General features: G+C 39.8%; 2 protein-coding genes across 2 annotated transcripts in view; one reads left to right on the top strand and one right to left on the bottom strand.

Moving 5' to 3' along the window:
- Nucleotides 1–9,821, top strand: part of LOC127452561 (SNF-related serine/threonine-protein kinase-like) — a 71,735-nt gene extending 61,914 nt beyond the window's left edge. Inside the window, 4 exon segments of the mRNA XM_051718098.1 lie at nt 1,416–1,628; nt 3,866–4,000; nt 6,165–6,978; nt 6,981–9,821. Of these exon segments, the coding sequence (XP_051574058.1) occupies nt 1,416–1,628; nt 3,866–4,000; nt 6,165–6,978; nt 6,981–7,481 (1,663 nt within the window). The 3' untranslated portion in view covers nt 7,482–9,821.
- LOC127452562 (anoctamin-10-like) overlaps nt 1–14,462 on the bottom strand; it is a 105,037-nt gene that overhangs the window by 35,135 nt on the left and 55,440 nt on the right. The window lies entirely within an intron of this gene.

Raw genomic sequence — 14,462 nt, 5'->3', positions numbered from 1 at the left:
ATCGGACAACAGTTGTTTATTTACTAAAAAGAGTCATTTGATTGTAAATCAGATTACACTGTCGCTTGTTATGTCTCGCGCTGTAGATTCAAAAGAACCGGCTCAAAAGTCTCATTTGTTTGGGAATCGGTCTACTGGTAGTGCTTTATGTCTCGTCTCACGCTGTAGATTCAGTAGCAATGTTGCTGTGGTGCTTAAAAGTAAAACAGGAAACATTGTCTGAGTATTTTAGTCTGGTTTTCTGTCCGCATCACCGGAAGAATGCACGTTCAAGAACCGTTAACGAAACAAAACGTCATGACAATCATTCGGTTTTTATGATGCAATCATTACCAGATCATTTTTATGTGTGGTGGTAGGGTAAATAAAACTTATTCTTACATCCAGTGGAAATTCAAGAGTGGTCTTCCCTTCATCCCGATGGCATGAACACTCCTGAACATTGCTTTCATCTTGCTTTGAGATGTACTGCTAGCGGTACGTGCCAACTGGTGAGGAAGAAATCCGCTCAGCCCCGCTCACAACGCCAGAGAGCTGCCGCTGCAGGGCGAATTTGTAAGATACATATCCCTTGTGTATTTTGTACTATTAGCTTTCAGTACACAAGCATTGATGTCATCTTAAATATGTGTGATTATAGTTGGAAAAATGCCAACTTCATTTTCAAATGCCCAAAGTATACAAACAGTGTTGATTTATTAAACGTTTGCTTACCCAGCCACAGAATTGCCACAAGGAAAGCATGCAATCATCATTTGAAGTCTGGATTAAACATAATTATGTGATTAAAGCACTGATTCCACCTTCGCTCACCACGCGCCAGTGGACACACAGCATTGAGACTATTGGTGTGCAACAGGACTTGCTAATAAGAGCCGCGACCTTACTGACTGTAGGTCTACAGAGCCCCCTTGAGGACAAAACTAGAAAGTGTAAAATTATTTTGCAAGCTGACATAAACTGAAAAAAAGCAAAAACCAACCAACAGAGTGGCCTGTGATGCTGCGAAATTCACAGACTAAACAGAAAATGTAACCACATTAGGCACTTGGCGGGTGTTAATACTAAAATAAATACTGGAATCGCTACTGGAACCGTTAAGGAACTGAAATCGATAATTTCCTTATTCCCATCCCTACTTTTAATGATGTAGGATACTTATTTAAAAGTTCAATAACACAATGTCTACTGGGGGTGCACTGATATAGAAATTTTGGCAGATGCCGATAATTATCTATCTTTAGCTGATAACCAATATGATAGTAGTCCTGAGCTAATCCTTGTCAGAAGAGATTCATTTATATAACTACAACACAGCCCAGGGTTAAGGCCTGAATGATGCCTAGAACTTGGCTTGCATGTTCAAGATGTTTCTGATATGCGTCCTCACATTTTTCTGTTCCTGTTTTTCACAGCCTGATAAACCGGATGCTTCAAAGGGATCCAAAGAGGCGAGCATCACTAGAAGAGATCGAAAGTCATGCGTGGCTTCAAGGGGTAGATCCATCTCCAGCCACCAAGTTTAACACCCCACTAGTGTCCCACAAGAACCTGTCTGAAGAAGAACACAACAGCATCATCCAACGCATGGTGCTGGGAGACATCGCAGATAGAGAATCCATCATTGAGTAAGACAAAGCCAAAAGCCACAGTTGCAGATTAGTTAAAAGATACATTTATGATGCTGGGACCTCTGATGTCCTCAGGTTAATGCTGAGAATTTTCCACAAAAGACGTTTTCAAATACATGTCTGTCGTGCTTTTGTTTTCTTTAAGTTGGATTGTCTCAAAATGACAGACTACTTTTGAAAGGGCCGTGTCTCCAGGTTTCAGTGTTATAAGTTGTAAGTGTTTGTTGTACAGACAGGCAAAGCTCTTTGCTTGAAGATTAGTTAGCTGGTGACAACAATCGTGATAAAAAAAAGCATCACGAGTGTTGTAGTGGTTTTAATAAAGACAGCATAAAGGTAAACCATATGGCTCGAGTGGTTTAATCCATGTCTTCTGAAGCATTATGGTCGATTTTGGGTGAGAAACGGACTAAAATGTTACTTCTTATTCTTTATAAATTTCGACATCAGAATAACCTTGGCATGTTCATGAGAGAAGCTCGTGAACATCCTTGCGGTTCCCTTGTGCTTGAATAAAACCAGTCGTATCGCTTCAGAAAATATGGATCATCCAATGCATTATCTCGAGTCTGGATTACTCTTAGGCTGTCCTAATGTTCTTGGAAGTGTTGGACCCTGTTGACTTGCATTGTATGGATATAAACATGTACATACAGTATATGAAAATATATTTGTGTGTGTCTTCAACAGAATAAATAAAGTCATACATGATTTGAGATGGCATAAGGGCAAGTAAATGATGAGAGAATTATAATTTATTACGTTTATTGCTAGCTAGTTGAATATTAAAACATCCTGTTGAATGTCACAGATATTTAAAGGTAACTATATCACCCTCATCAGTTCTGACACTTGTCACTGCCTTAGTAACTTCAGGGCATGCTGCAAAAACAGGGTATGCAGCATACGCAACACATAGTAGTGACGAATCAACCTCAAATGGGGGTGAAACAGAGAAATGTTCAAGGGGGATGCTCGTTCCACCTCACTTTAGTCCTGTTTAAGTTATTTCCAGAGTTCACATTGAATACTGGCACATTAAATTCTGGAAAAGCTTGTCCTTCTCTCATAATGCTCAAGGTGAATTTAATGAGGAAGCTGGCCGCAGGAAACCTCCACGTAGCCCATTGTGAATTGTCACTCAGAAATGGTGACAGGTTTTATTTTTTCACATCAGTAGGAGCACCATTTTTCATAAGTGCTGAAAAAAAAATAAGTTCATCTTGCTGTCAGTGGAGCATGAAACGTACACGGTGCGGAAGACTCCTGCAGTACAGTCTTGTAGTGAGATTCATGCTGGGTTACGGTTCAAAGCACCTATCAGTCACTTCTCTCTGTCTTTGATACCTCTCTCTGGCAGCTGGGGAACCCCACTGCGAGAAAATGCAGTCAACCCGCCTCAAAGGAACCCACAAGAGAAGGTGTCCTGTGATAGGATGATTGCATTAAAGTCCCACATACAATGAGATGGAAGCTAGATAAAACAGATTTGTGGCAATAACTCCTCTACTCTAAACAGCTTGGAGAGAATAAAGCTGGACTCCTGAGCCCTGAACGCAAGCCACAACACTGGATTCAAGCCTTTCCAAAAGATTATTGTCGCTGCATGAGTTTGTGGTCGCTGAGCCCTCATTTGTTCAATTGGTAGCATGTAATCTCTGAGGAAGCAGTGTAGTCTTGGCTAACATGCCCAGACTCACCATCTTGATAAGTTAACTGCAGAATGTCCCACTTGTAATGAGCCAGTGGATGATTCTTCATGCCTATTTTAGTCCCAAGTGTTCAAAATAGAGGGCAATATACTGATCAAGACCTTTTGAGCTGATAGAGGCTACTTGGTCTGTAGTTGTTAGAGTCCAAGGAGGTCTATAATACCAGGAGAAAGCTATCTGTTTGGATTCCTATCTCAGTGGTAGTGGCTTTGCCGGCACATGACCCCCTGGAAGTACGTGATTTGAAATCTGATCTTTTTGCTCATGGGCGCTCAGTTCTGCTTTTTTTTTTTTTAAACAAACACCTGAGCTGTTAATGTTATGTTTTTTTTTTTTTTTTTTTTGCCAGATGGTGTAGTTATGGCATCTGCCAGCTAACTGGGTCATGCTAACCAGCTAAACATTGACCCCTTGTCAGAGTCATCGAGTTGTACTAGTAGTTGACACATTGAATTGTATGTTTTTTTTTTATACTGTCTGTATCTCCCCCTCACTTGTCCATTCTCTTTGCGGTTTCTCCAGAGCCCTAGAGACAAACAAGTACAACCACATCACTGCTACTTATTTCCTGCTGGCTGAACGGATCCTGAGGGAAAAGCAGGAGAAGGAGGTGCAACCTCGTTCTTCCAGCCCCAGTAACATCAAGGCCCACTTCAGGTACGGCTGTTCCCCCGGAGCTTCAGTCCCCTGTGGGGTTTACTCTTGTCTCTGTGATTCATATAGACACTCGAGTCTTGTCTTTAGGAGAATCCTGCATAATTATGGATTGATAAGCCCTCTTAGGTTTCTTAGTTTTGGTGCAAAAGACAATGCAACACTCAATGTTATTTCTCGGATAACTAAACATTCTCAGTTTCACCCAGTTGGTTTTGTTGTGTCAAGCCACATGCTAACATTTTGCCTTAAGCGCATGATATAAAGTAAAATCAGAGAGAAAAGCATTGTGGTGCCATGTTGTAAAGAATAACTCGGTATCTCTCTCAGCAGGAGTAGAACATTCATCTCTTCTGAAATCAACTAGTTTTTGAGCAGAATTCCTTGGTTACTGCTTGGAATGTTTTTAGTTCCTCAGGTTTTAATGGGATTTCTCCTTCTTGTAAGGTCAGACAGTGGATTGTTCACATGAATAAAAGCTTTTACAAACTTGAGGTTTTAGTTAGTGAACTTTAAAACCAGAATTGTTTTATTTGCCAAGGAATTTGTGTTTGTACATGCCATCACAAAAAAGGCAAAATACAAATACCAGCAAAACAAAAGTAATAAAAAAAAGCTCAATATTTAAAGATGCACAATTGAAACTGACTGATGCCAAACTCCACCAGTTGAGGGACCATGGTTATGTGCGAAACCTGAAAAATGTTGCTTTCTCAGGCAGTATTCAGAGGTAGGAAGGCATCAAAGCATGTCTGAATCCAATGTTTGTGTAATATCCTGTTTACCGAGTCACTCTTCTCTGCCTATAATAACCCAGATCCTGTTTGTGAAGTTCAGCCGTTGGTTGAAAGAAGTTAATTAATTGATAAATGTCTTTTTGTAATTCTTATGATTCTGTTCTGTCAAAAAAGCCATTGTAGTCACTCAAGATATTTGTTTGGTTTAGCTTTACAGTGTTACTATTAGTTTAGTTGTCAAGGTTCTCTTAATTGTCTCAGTTCAGTCTGCCATGTAGTGTCATATGCAAAGGACTAACAACAGGTTTGTTGGCTCTTAGGAGAAGGTGTCTGTGCTTAAAAATTAAGGAAGGATTTACTATCTGAACCCATGGGAGGCCAGTTCTACTTGATGTCAAGATCCCTGTCTGCTCTTAGTGCTTTGTGTGGACAGCCAGCACATCCTCTGAGCCTTGCACCGGGTGACAAATATGTTTAAGAGATGAGGCAGAAATTGGTTCGGACTGACCTAGAAAAGCAGTGAGGCTGTAGATGCCTTCTGAAAGGAGCAAAGAGTGGAAGAAATGAGAGAATGTGGTGGGAAAGAGAAGAGAGGAAGGAAAAAAGATAAAAGAGTCTTTGGGATGCAGGCAGGCTCCATCTTTATCATCTTATATCAGAAATAGTATCAAGCATCACACTAATGAAAGAAACATTCAATACTATAAACACGCTTCTGTTTGCAGTATTTACCCAAGCTTGAAACAAGTTTAATATTTTGAATATCTTTGCTGACAAATTTTGTTTTGGGGTCTCTGGCAGAAGCTTGGTTTATAATCTGTAAAAACAAAATCTGAAAAGGTGGTTTTAACAAAAACATTTGCTGAATTTTTGTTTGCATTGTTATTCCTAATGTTTGACTTTTTTGGCTTGTTATATCAACATTGAAGTTTATGGAGTGTAGTTTAGTGTAGTTAAGACAACCAGGCAGGACGTGCCAGAGCTCGGTTCCACTGATTAGCTTTGCTTCGATAGCCTAATAAATCTTCTTAGCAGGTTATTTCTTTCCATAGTGACTTAGTGCACATATTGTGTAAATGATAACCTAGCATGTGGCTAAGGAAACAAGTAGGTACATTAATGGCAAGTTGCTGCTTCAGGTCTGAATTATCTTGTGAATCGCCATGTTCCTTTGTTGAGTGCTTGGCACGAGAAGCAAGTCTGGCTTTTGTCAAGGACTTTCTCTATCATGAAGGTTTGGGCTGTTTTTAAAAGGCACTCTCCAGAACTCTGTCCATAATTTTATTTTATTTTTTTCCTGGCAATGTCCACCTTTACTGTATATTATTATTTAAGGCAGAATCTGGCATTTTATTTTTTGTTTTCAGTAGCCTGCACCATCTCTGGAAAAGGTTATTTATATCAAGACCCATGTCCTTTTCTTTTTGCAGGCAGTCATGGCCAACCAAAATTGACATGCATCAGGACATTGAGGACAGCTTAGCATCTTCGTCCATCTCTCATGCTGGGGGTCCTCAGTCTCCGGCTCGCAGTACAGAGAACTTGCTAAACGGTCACAGAAATAAGGGGCTTCTGGAAGTGGGCCGTAGAGAGAACACCAGTGAAGCCTCCAGCAGCTCTATAGCACCTACCGCTCTGCCATCAAACCCCCTCATGGTGCCTCTTGCTTCTGCTTCAGCCAAGCAGAGAACCTGCCTTTTTCGAGTGGAAGAGGATGAGGAGGAGGAGGAAGAACAGGAGCCTTCACCACTACCTACCCAGGTGGTGATGCGGCGCAAGCCACTGTCCATCACCAACCGGCTTACGTCTCGCAAGAGCGCCCCTGTGCTCAATCAGATCTTCGAGGAGGAAGGTGAGTCAGACGATGACTTCGACATGGATGAGAGTCTTCCACCCAAGCTTAGCCGGTTGAAGATGAACATGACATCTCCTGGTACGGTCCAGAAGCGCTACCACCGGCGCAAAAGTCAGGGCCGTGGTTCAAGCTGCTCTAGCTCAGAGACCAGTGATGATGATTCAGAGAGTCACCGTCGGCGTCTAGATAAAGACACAGGGTTCACCTACAGCTGGAACCGCAGGGACAGTAGTGAGGGTCCACCTGGAGACTCTGGGGGCAATGGGGGTGGTAGCAGTGGAGGACAGAGTAAACCACCTGGGGAGGGTAACTCAGGACCAGACAAGAGCTGTCCTCCAGGAGGAGGAGGAGGGAATAGTGGTAGTACTGGAGGAGGTGGTGGAGGTGGTGGGGTACGAAAGGACAGGGTGCCCCTTCCAGCTGTTCCCGTAGCAACAACGTTTCATCTGGTTCGACGCGTAGTGCGGCTCGGAGTGCAGGGGAACTGGTAGAGAGTCTCAAGCTTATGAGTTTCTGCTTGAGTTCTCAGTTTCAGCATCGCAGCTCTGGAGGAGGGGGAGGAGGACGGTTCATCCTTGATCCCCAGAGCTTGTCTAGTGTTAAAGTCCAGGAGAAATCCTCCTGGAAGATGTGCATTGGTTCCAAAAGCAGTCTAGACAAAGTAATCAACCCTGCCTTGAATGGTGGTATTGGGGCAATGGAGCATTATCCAGACCAAACAGCAGTCATGCTAAATGAACTTGGCCTGGTCAAGGAGAACAACCTGAACTTGAAAAACAATGTTCTCCAGCTACCTCTGTGTGAAAAGACCATCTCCGTGAACATCCAGCGAAGCCCAAGGGACGGACTGATCTGTGCTTCAGCCCAGGCCAGCTGCTGTCAGGTCATATGATGGTGCATCACATGGCTGGTTCTCAGAGTGGTTTGTTCCTATTGCCACATTTGTAGCATAATAATGACTTGAGTTCTCTATGAGTAGCTGTATATGACCTCTCGACCCCAACCTGACCTTTATTTCCTGCCTTCTCTGTTGTCTTAATCATTCTCATGACTTATTTATTAAGTTTCTACTCTTGGACCCACTTGTTTTAATGAAGTGCACACTGCTATCCTTTTTTTTTTTCTTTTTTTTTTTTTCTGCCCCATTAGAATTTAATAGAATTCAAAATCTGTTGTCAAGTCCTGTTTATTTTGCTTTTATAGCCCTCAAAATAAAACGTTCTTACAGTGAATTCCAAGATTTTGACAGCCTAGTCTCTCAAGAAGAATTGCACAAACAGTTTATCTACAATAAAATTACCTTTAATAAAGTAAGATATTTAAATTAAGGCCAAAGGTATGATAAAACAGAACATGGCAATTCGTAAAACAAGCTCAATGTAAATATAAGAATTGCAACTGGTCTTGTAAATTAAAAGCCCCATTATCATTGTAAAGATACGGTTTGAATGGTAATACAGTAAAAGCAATAGTGAGATTAAAGAACCAACATAGTCATAGCGCTCTTTGATGAGTCTTAAACTAAATAACTATTTTGAACACAATCTGTTTTTATTCACCATTTTTAAAGTGCTGTTGACCGTTTCCATTTCTTTGTTTAGAAAGTTTCTGTTTAACTGAAACTTTTGAGGTTATGGACAATCAGTTGCAATAACAAGGGAAATTCTTAATGGGTCATTCCCTTAACGGGGGTTACGGGATAATCCAGATAACTTGGATTTTTAATTATTTTGTTTGAGATATATTGCCACACATGTTCACCAAGTTCATGATTCACACCACACCTTAAGATTTGTTCAAATTGTGTGAGTTTAAGGAAAGAATTGTTGAGATTTAAGTGCAATTTATACAAGTTAAAGCTGGTAAATTTTGCAATCCCCTCTGTGAAATGCCCTCGTAAGTAAAATTGTTTGCAAAATTTGCGTTGCAGACAGCACCGTGGTTATACTCAGACCTAAATGTGTTCATCATAGTTTTTGTTAAATTATAAAATTATCATTGTACTATGGTGTAAGTATAGTCTACAATTAGGATACAGTGAACATACAAATCACAGTGGGAAATAATTAGAATGCAGTTTCTGCTAGAGTAAAATCAAGCCCACAGATACCGTCAGGCCTTTGTAATACTGAATGGTTTTAACCAGTAGCCCATTTTTTTATGTTTTTATGTAATTTTTAAAAATACAAAATTTGAATAGAGAAATTACTTTGTCATTAAGGACTTTTCTTTGGCTTACGAAATTATTTTTGGTTGCAGATCTCAATCTCACCCCTGTTGTTCTTGTACTGTTCAGCATTGAGTTACTGTATGTACCAGTCTCAGAATGGAATGGCCATAGGGGCTGTTTATATAAGTATGTACATATATTTTTTTAAAATTTATTTTTTGAAAGGACTGCTGTTTTAAAATGCTGTGTTGGATGCAGGCCTTGGGCTGACTTCCAGTTGGGATAAAACGGGGCTGTTTTGTCACCTGGCCACCTCATAACAGATAAATAAATGGTATATCTTATATCAGGTATATGACCACTTTATCAGGAAATATGGCTTTGAGAGTTAGCTATTGAGTGACCATGATCTGATATATAAAAAAAAGTCAAAGCTCTGCAGAACTGTGAGAGTGAACGAAAATTGGGTGTGAGATATTTAAAGGGCATTTGCAATAAGCTAAGCTATAAGTTGCAGCTATATGTAAATTTAATTTTTGTTGTTGTTGTTTTTATATTTCAAACCTGTACATCCTTCAAATGGCTCACTTGACCTAAAATTATCTTAAGTATTTCTGTTTGTTTTGTCTTTTCATTTTAAGAATAAAGTCTGTAAATATAGGTGTACATATGGTGCTCTATACTTAGAAATGCAGTGTTGGACTTCTTGTTCATAGCTGTAATATAGCCTTATTAGATATGAGTGTCAAAAACAGAGCAAGGGAGGTTGAAATGAAAACTATACTATATGCATAATGTCTGTCTCTGACTTTGTCCTACCCTAATGTAAACCACTAAATGACATGTGCATGTGTTGTGTGTTTGACATTAATGATCCATGTCCATTCAGAGGAAAAGAACCACCATGAAATGTTACAGGACCAAACATGTACTGACCTCAAAAGATGAAAAAGAAAAAAACAAGCAAAATTAATAAATGTTCTGTTGCTGAAACTTGTCCTTAAAAGATACATATAGCTATGGTGATGTCCAAAATTAAATGTGAAATATGTTGTCTTTAAACCTTGACTTTTGTCTTTTTTTTATTTATTTTTTTGTCTTTTTTTTTTTTTTTTTTTTTTTTTTTTGTGGGGGGTTATCACACTGTTAGCGAAAACGTTTGTGCAAAATGAAAGATCAGAACATAGTTGATAGATATGTAGTAACTTGCATTGTATTTACATATATTTAGTGGCTGAACCTGTCAAGAACATGTCTGGGCCATATCTCACACCAAAATCCAAAGAAATAGATTATGCTAATAATAATAGGGGGAGTCACAATAATCTTAAACATTTTAATGATCCTAAGAGGCTAAATTTTGTTAATGAGATATATAATACTGTATATACACTAACTGGCCACATTATTAGGAACACCTGTACATCTACTTATTCATGCGATTAATCAACCAATCATGTGGCAGCAGTGTAATGTATAAAATCATGCAGATGTGGGTCAGGAGCTTCAGTTAATGTTCACATCAACCATCAGAATGGGGAACATTTTTTATTTTGACCGTGGCATGATTGTTGATGCTAGATGGGCTGGTTTGAGTATTTCTGTAACTGCTGATCTCCTGGGATTTTCATGCACAACACTATCTAGAGTGTAAAGTGAATGGTGCGGGTGAAAAAAAACAGCGAGCGGCAGTTCTGTGGATGAAAACGGCTTATTAATGTCAGAGGAGAATGGCCAGACTGGTCCAAGCTGACAGGAAGGTGACAGTAACCCAAATAACCACACGTTACAACAGTGCTGCGCAGAAAAGCATTTCTGAACATACAACATGTTAAATGTTGATGTGGATGGGCTACAGCAGCAGGAGACGCCTCCAGGTAGCACTACCGTCAGCTTCAGGAAACTGAGGCTGCAGTGGGCACAGGCTCACCAAAACTGGACAGTAGACGATTGGAAAACATCACCTGGTCTGACGAATCTGGATTTCTGCTGAGGTACACAAATGGTAGGCTCCCTGCAGCCTCAGTTTTGTGTTCTTGGTTGACATAAGTGGAACACATTGTGGTCTTCTGCTGTTATAGCCCATCCGCCTCAAGGTTCGACGTGTTGTGCATTCTGAGATGCTATTCTACAACAATTGTACAGAGGGGTTATCTGAGTTACTGTAGCCTTTCTGTCAGCTTGGACCAGTCTGGCCATTCTCCGTTGACCTCTCTCATCAACAAGTCATTTTCGTCCACAGAACTGCCGCTCGCTGGATGTTTTTTGTTTCACCATTCTCTATACACTCTAGATAGTGTTGTGCGCGAAAATCCCAGGAGATCAGCAGTTTCAGAAATACTCAAACCAGCCCGTTTAGCACCAACAATCATGCCATGGTCTAAATCACTGAGATCACATTTTTTCACCCATTCTGATGGTTGATGTGAACATTAACTGAAGCTCCTGACCCACATCTGACCCATGATATTATACATTACACTGCTGCCACATGATTGGCTGATTAGATAATCGCGTGAATACGTATATGTACAGGTGTACCTTATGGCCGGTGAGAGAGAGAGAGAGACCTGAACATGTTTTCATGAGATTCACCCTAGTTCTGTATATCACAACAATAATTTCACTTAAGAAGAGGAAGACGTTGTATTGAAAATGCAAAGAATGGTATAAGAGGAAATGTTCAAGTACTTACAGGTGCATCTCAATAAATTAGAATGTTCATGGAAAAGTTCATTTATTTCAGTAATTCAACTCAAATTGTGAAACTCGTGTATTAAATAAATTCAATGCACACAGACATAAGTAGTTTAAGTCTTTGGTTCTTTTAATTGTGATGATTTTGGCTCACATTTAACAAAAACCCACCAATTCACTATCTCAAAAAATTAGAATATGGTGACATGCCAATCAGCTAATCAACTCAAAACACCTGCAAAGGTTTCCTGAGCCTTCAAAATGGTCTCTCAGTTTGCTTCACTAGGCTACACAATCATGGGAAAGACTGCTGATCTGACAGTTGTCCAGAAGACAATCATTGACACCCTTCACAAAGAGGGTAAGCCACAAACATTCATTGCCAAAGAAGCTGGCTGTTCACAGAGTGCTGTATCCAAGCATGTTAACAGAAAGTTGAGTGGAAGGAAAAAGTGTGGAAGAAAAAGATGCACAACCAACCGAGAGAACCGCAGCCTTATGAGGATTGTCAAGCAAAATCGATTCAAGAATTTGGGTGAACTTCACAAGGAATGGACTGAGGCTGGGGTCAAGGCATCAAGAGCCACCACACACAGACATGTCAAGGAATTTGGCTACAGTTGTCGTATTCCTCTTGTTAAGCCACTCCTGAACCACAGACAACGTCAGAGGCGTCTTACCTGAGCTAAGGAGAAGAAGAACTGGATTGTTGCCCAGTGTTCCAAAGTCCTCTTTTCAGATGAGAGCAAGTTTTGTATTTCATTTGGAAACCAAGGTCCTAGAGTCTGGAGGAAGGGTGGAGAAGCTCATAGCCCAAGTTGCTTGAAGTCCAGTGTTAAGTTTCCACAGTCTGTGATGATTTGGGGTGCAATGTCATCTGCTGGTGTTGGTCCATTGTGTTTTTTGAAAACCAAAGTCACTGCACCCGTTTACCAAGAAATTTTGGAGCACTTCATGCTTCCTTCTGCTGACCAGCTTTTTAAAGATGCTGATTTCATTTTCCAGCAGGATTTGGCACCTGCCCACACTGCCAAAAGCACCAAAAGTTGGTTAAATGACCATGGTGTTGGTGTGCTTGACTGGCCAGTAAACTCACCAGACCTGAACCCCATAGAGAATCTATGGGGTATTGTCAAGAGGAAAATGAGAAACAAGAGACCAAAAAATGCAGATGAGCTGAAGGCCACTGTCAAAGAATCTGGGCTTCCATACCACCTCAGCAGTGCCACAAACTGATCACCTCCATGCCACGCCGAATTGAGGCAGTAATTAAAGCAAAAGGAGCCCCTACCAAGTATTGAGTACATATACAGTAAATGAACATACTTTCCTGAAGGCCAACAATTCACTAAAAATGTTTTTTTATTGGTCTTATGATGTATTCTAATTTGTTGAGATAGTGAATTGGTGGGTTTTTGTTAAATGTGAGCCAAAATCATCACAATTAAAAGAACCAAAGACTTAAACTACTTCAGTCTGTGTGCATTGAATTTATTTAATACACGAGTTTCACAATTTGAGTTGAATTACTGAAATAAATGAACTTCTCCATGACATTCTAATTTATTGAGATGCACCTGTAGTTCCTTAATACTTACAGTGAATAGACTGATTTGGGAGAGATGTTTTGTGTTCTGTTCAAACATATTAGTTTGTGTGCTTTATGTACAATGGAGAGAAAAAAAAAATTGGTTCAAATTTTATTGGACACTGTGGAAAGAAGTTAAACATGACCATGTACTGCTGCCCACAAGCACCTGCTGCTGAAAGCTATTTCCTTCTGATTTACTTTCCACTAGCACTGCCAAGGTGTCTCCGATAACCTGGAGCTTTTCAGGGGTGTCTCAAGTGCACATTTCCCTCCAAGTACATGTAGAGCATCAATAAATTGGCCAAACACAGCATGCATCCTGTCAGTTGAGCACCTTGCGAGCACACAGACACAGTCTGCATATTGTCAGTGTCATCGCTGGTCTCTGAGACAGCCTCAGTGTCAGAAAGTGTGACAAGCTGTTCCTTAATTAGACCAAATCTTTTGACATGACTGAATTGGCTAGTTACACTGCCAATGTGTTCAATCCTCAGCTTTAGGAAACATCTTGGAGAGCAAAGACACAGCTCCCCCCTGAGGCTTTTGGCTCCCAAACCTAAATAATTTCATAAAGATTCATAAATATTTAAGGATTAATGGAGGCTTTGTATCAATGACCATGTTTACATGCACATGAAAATTCTGATTAATACTGGAATTTGGTTATTTTCAGATTAAGTATGCACTGTGTAAACATTAAGGTTATTATTATGCAGTTTTTAAAAACCTGAATAAGAGAGCTGGCATACAGAACATGTCTGGATTAATCAGAATTAAATATAAACACCTTATTCGGTACACGTTTCTTAAAAAAAAAAAAAACCATATAACTGGCATATGCCTGGATTAATAGAACTTCTGTGCCATGTAAAAACCTTATTTGTTATATCCTTGGTGCTCCTAGATATAGGCAGCGGTGAAGTCAAGTTAATGAAGAGTGAGCTTAGTTTAATAAATATATATATATATATATATATATAAACATTTAAAACCATAAAATCTCATGAACAAAATGTTGGGCTATTGTGTGCTGTTGTCAAAGACATGAATGAGAATTAATTTGCTGTTATTAAATTACTGTCTGGAACTGTCCAGAAAAAAGGCAGCATAATGGCAAGAGTAAACATCTCAATAATTTTCAGAAGAAAATAATTGGTAAAGAATGTGCATGTCTTAGTTACTCTTTATATGCTAATTATCATGTATACAGATCAGTTTCAATACCAGAGCATATGAACCTTTTTACAGAATTAATTAATCATTCTCTATGTGAGGTGCAGAAAAAGCAAACAGTACAATCAACAAACCATTGTAATAGTCACCCAGGATTTTTGCATTGTTAGTAAAACAACTCCTGGTTATAAGGGCAATAAAGGCCTGGAGGAGTAAAACATTTCTGAAAGTCACAGACACCT

Source organism: Myxocyprinus asiaticus, chromosome 15 (genome assembly GCF_019703515.2).
Source record: "Myxocyprinus asiaticus isolate MX2 ecotype Aquarium Trade chromosome 15, UBuf_Myxa_2, whole genome shotgun sequence".
Classification (NCBI taxonomy): Eukaryota; Metazoa; Chordata; class Actinopteri; order Cypriniformes; family Catostomidae; genus Myxocyprinus; species Myxocyprinus asiaticus.
Note: the sequence above shows the minus strand (reverse complement) of the source record. Positions and strands in the feature narration are given on the sequence as shown.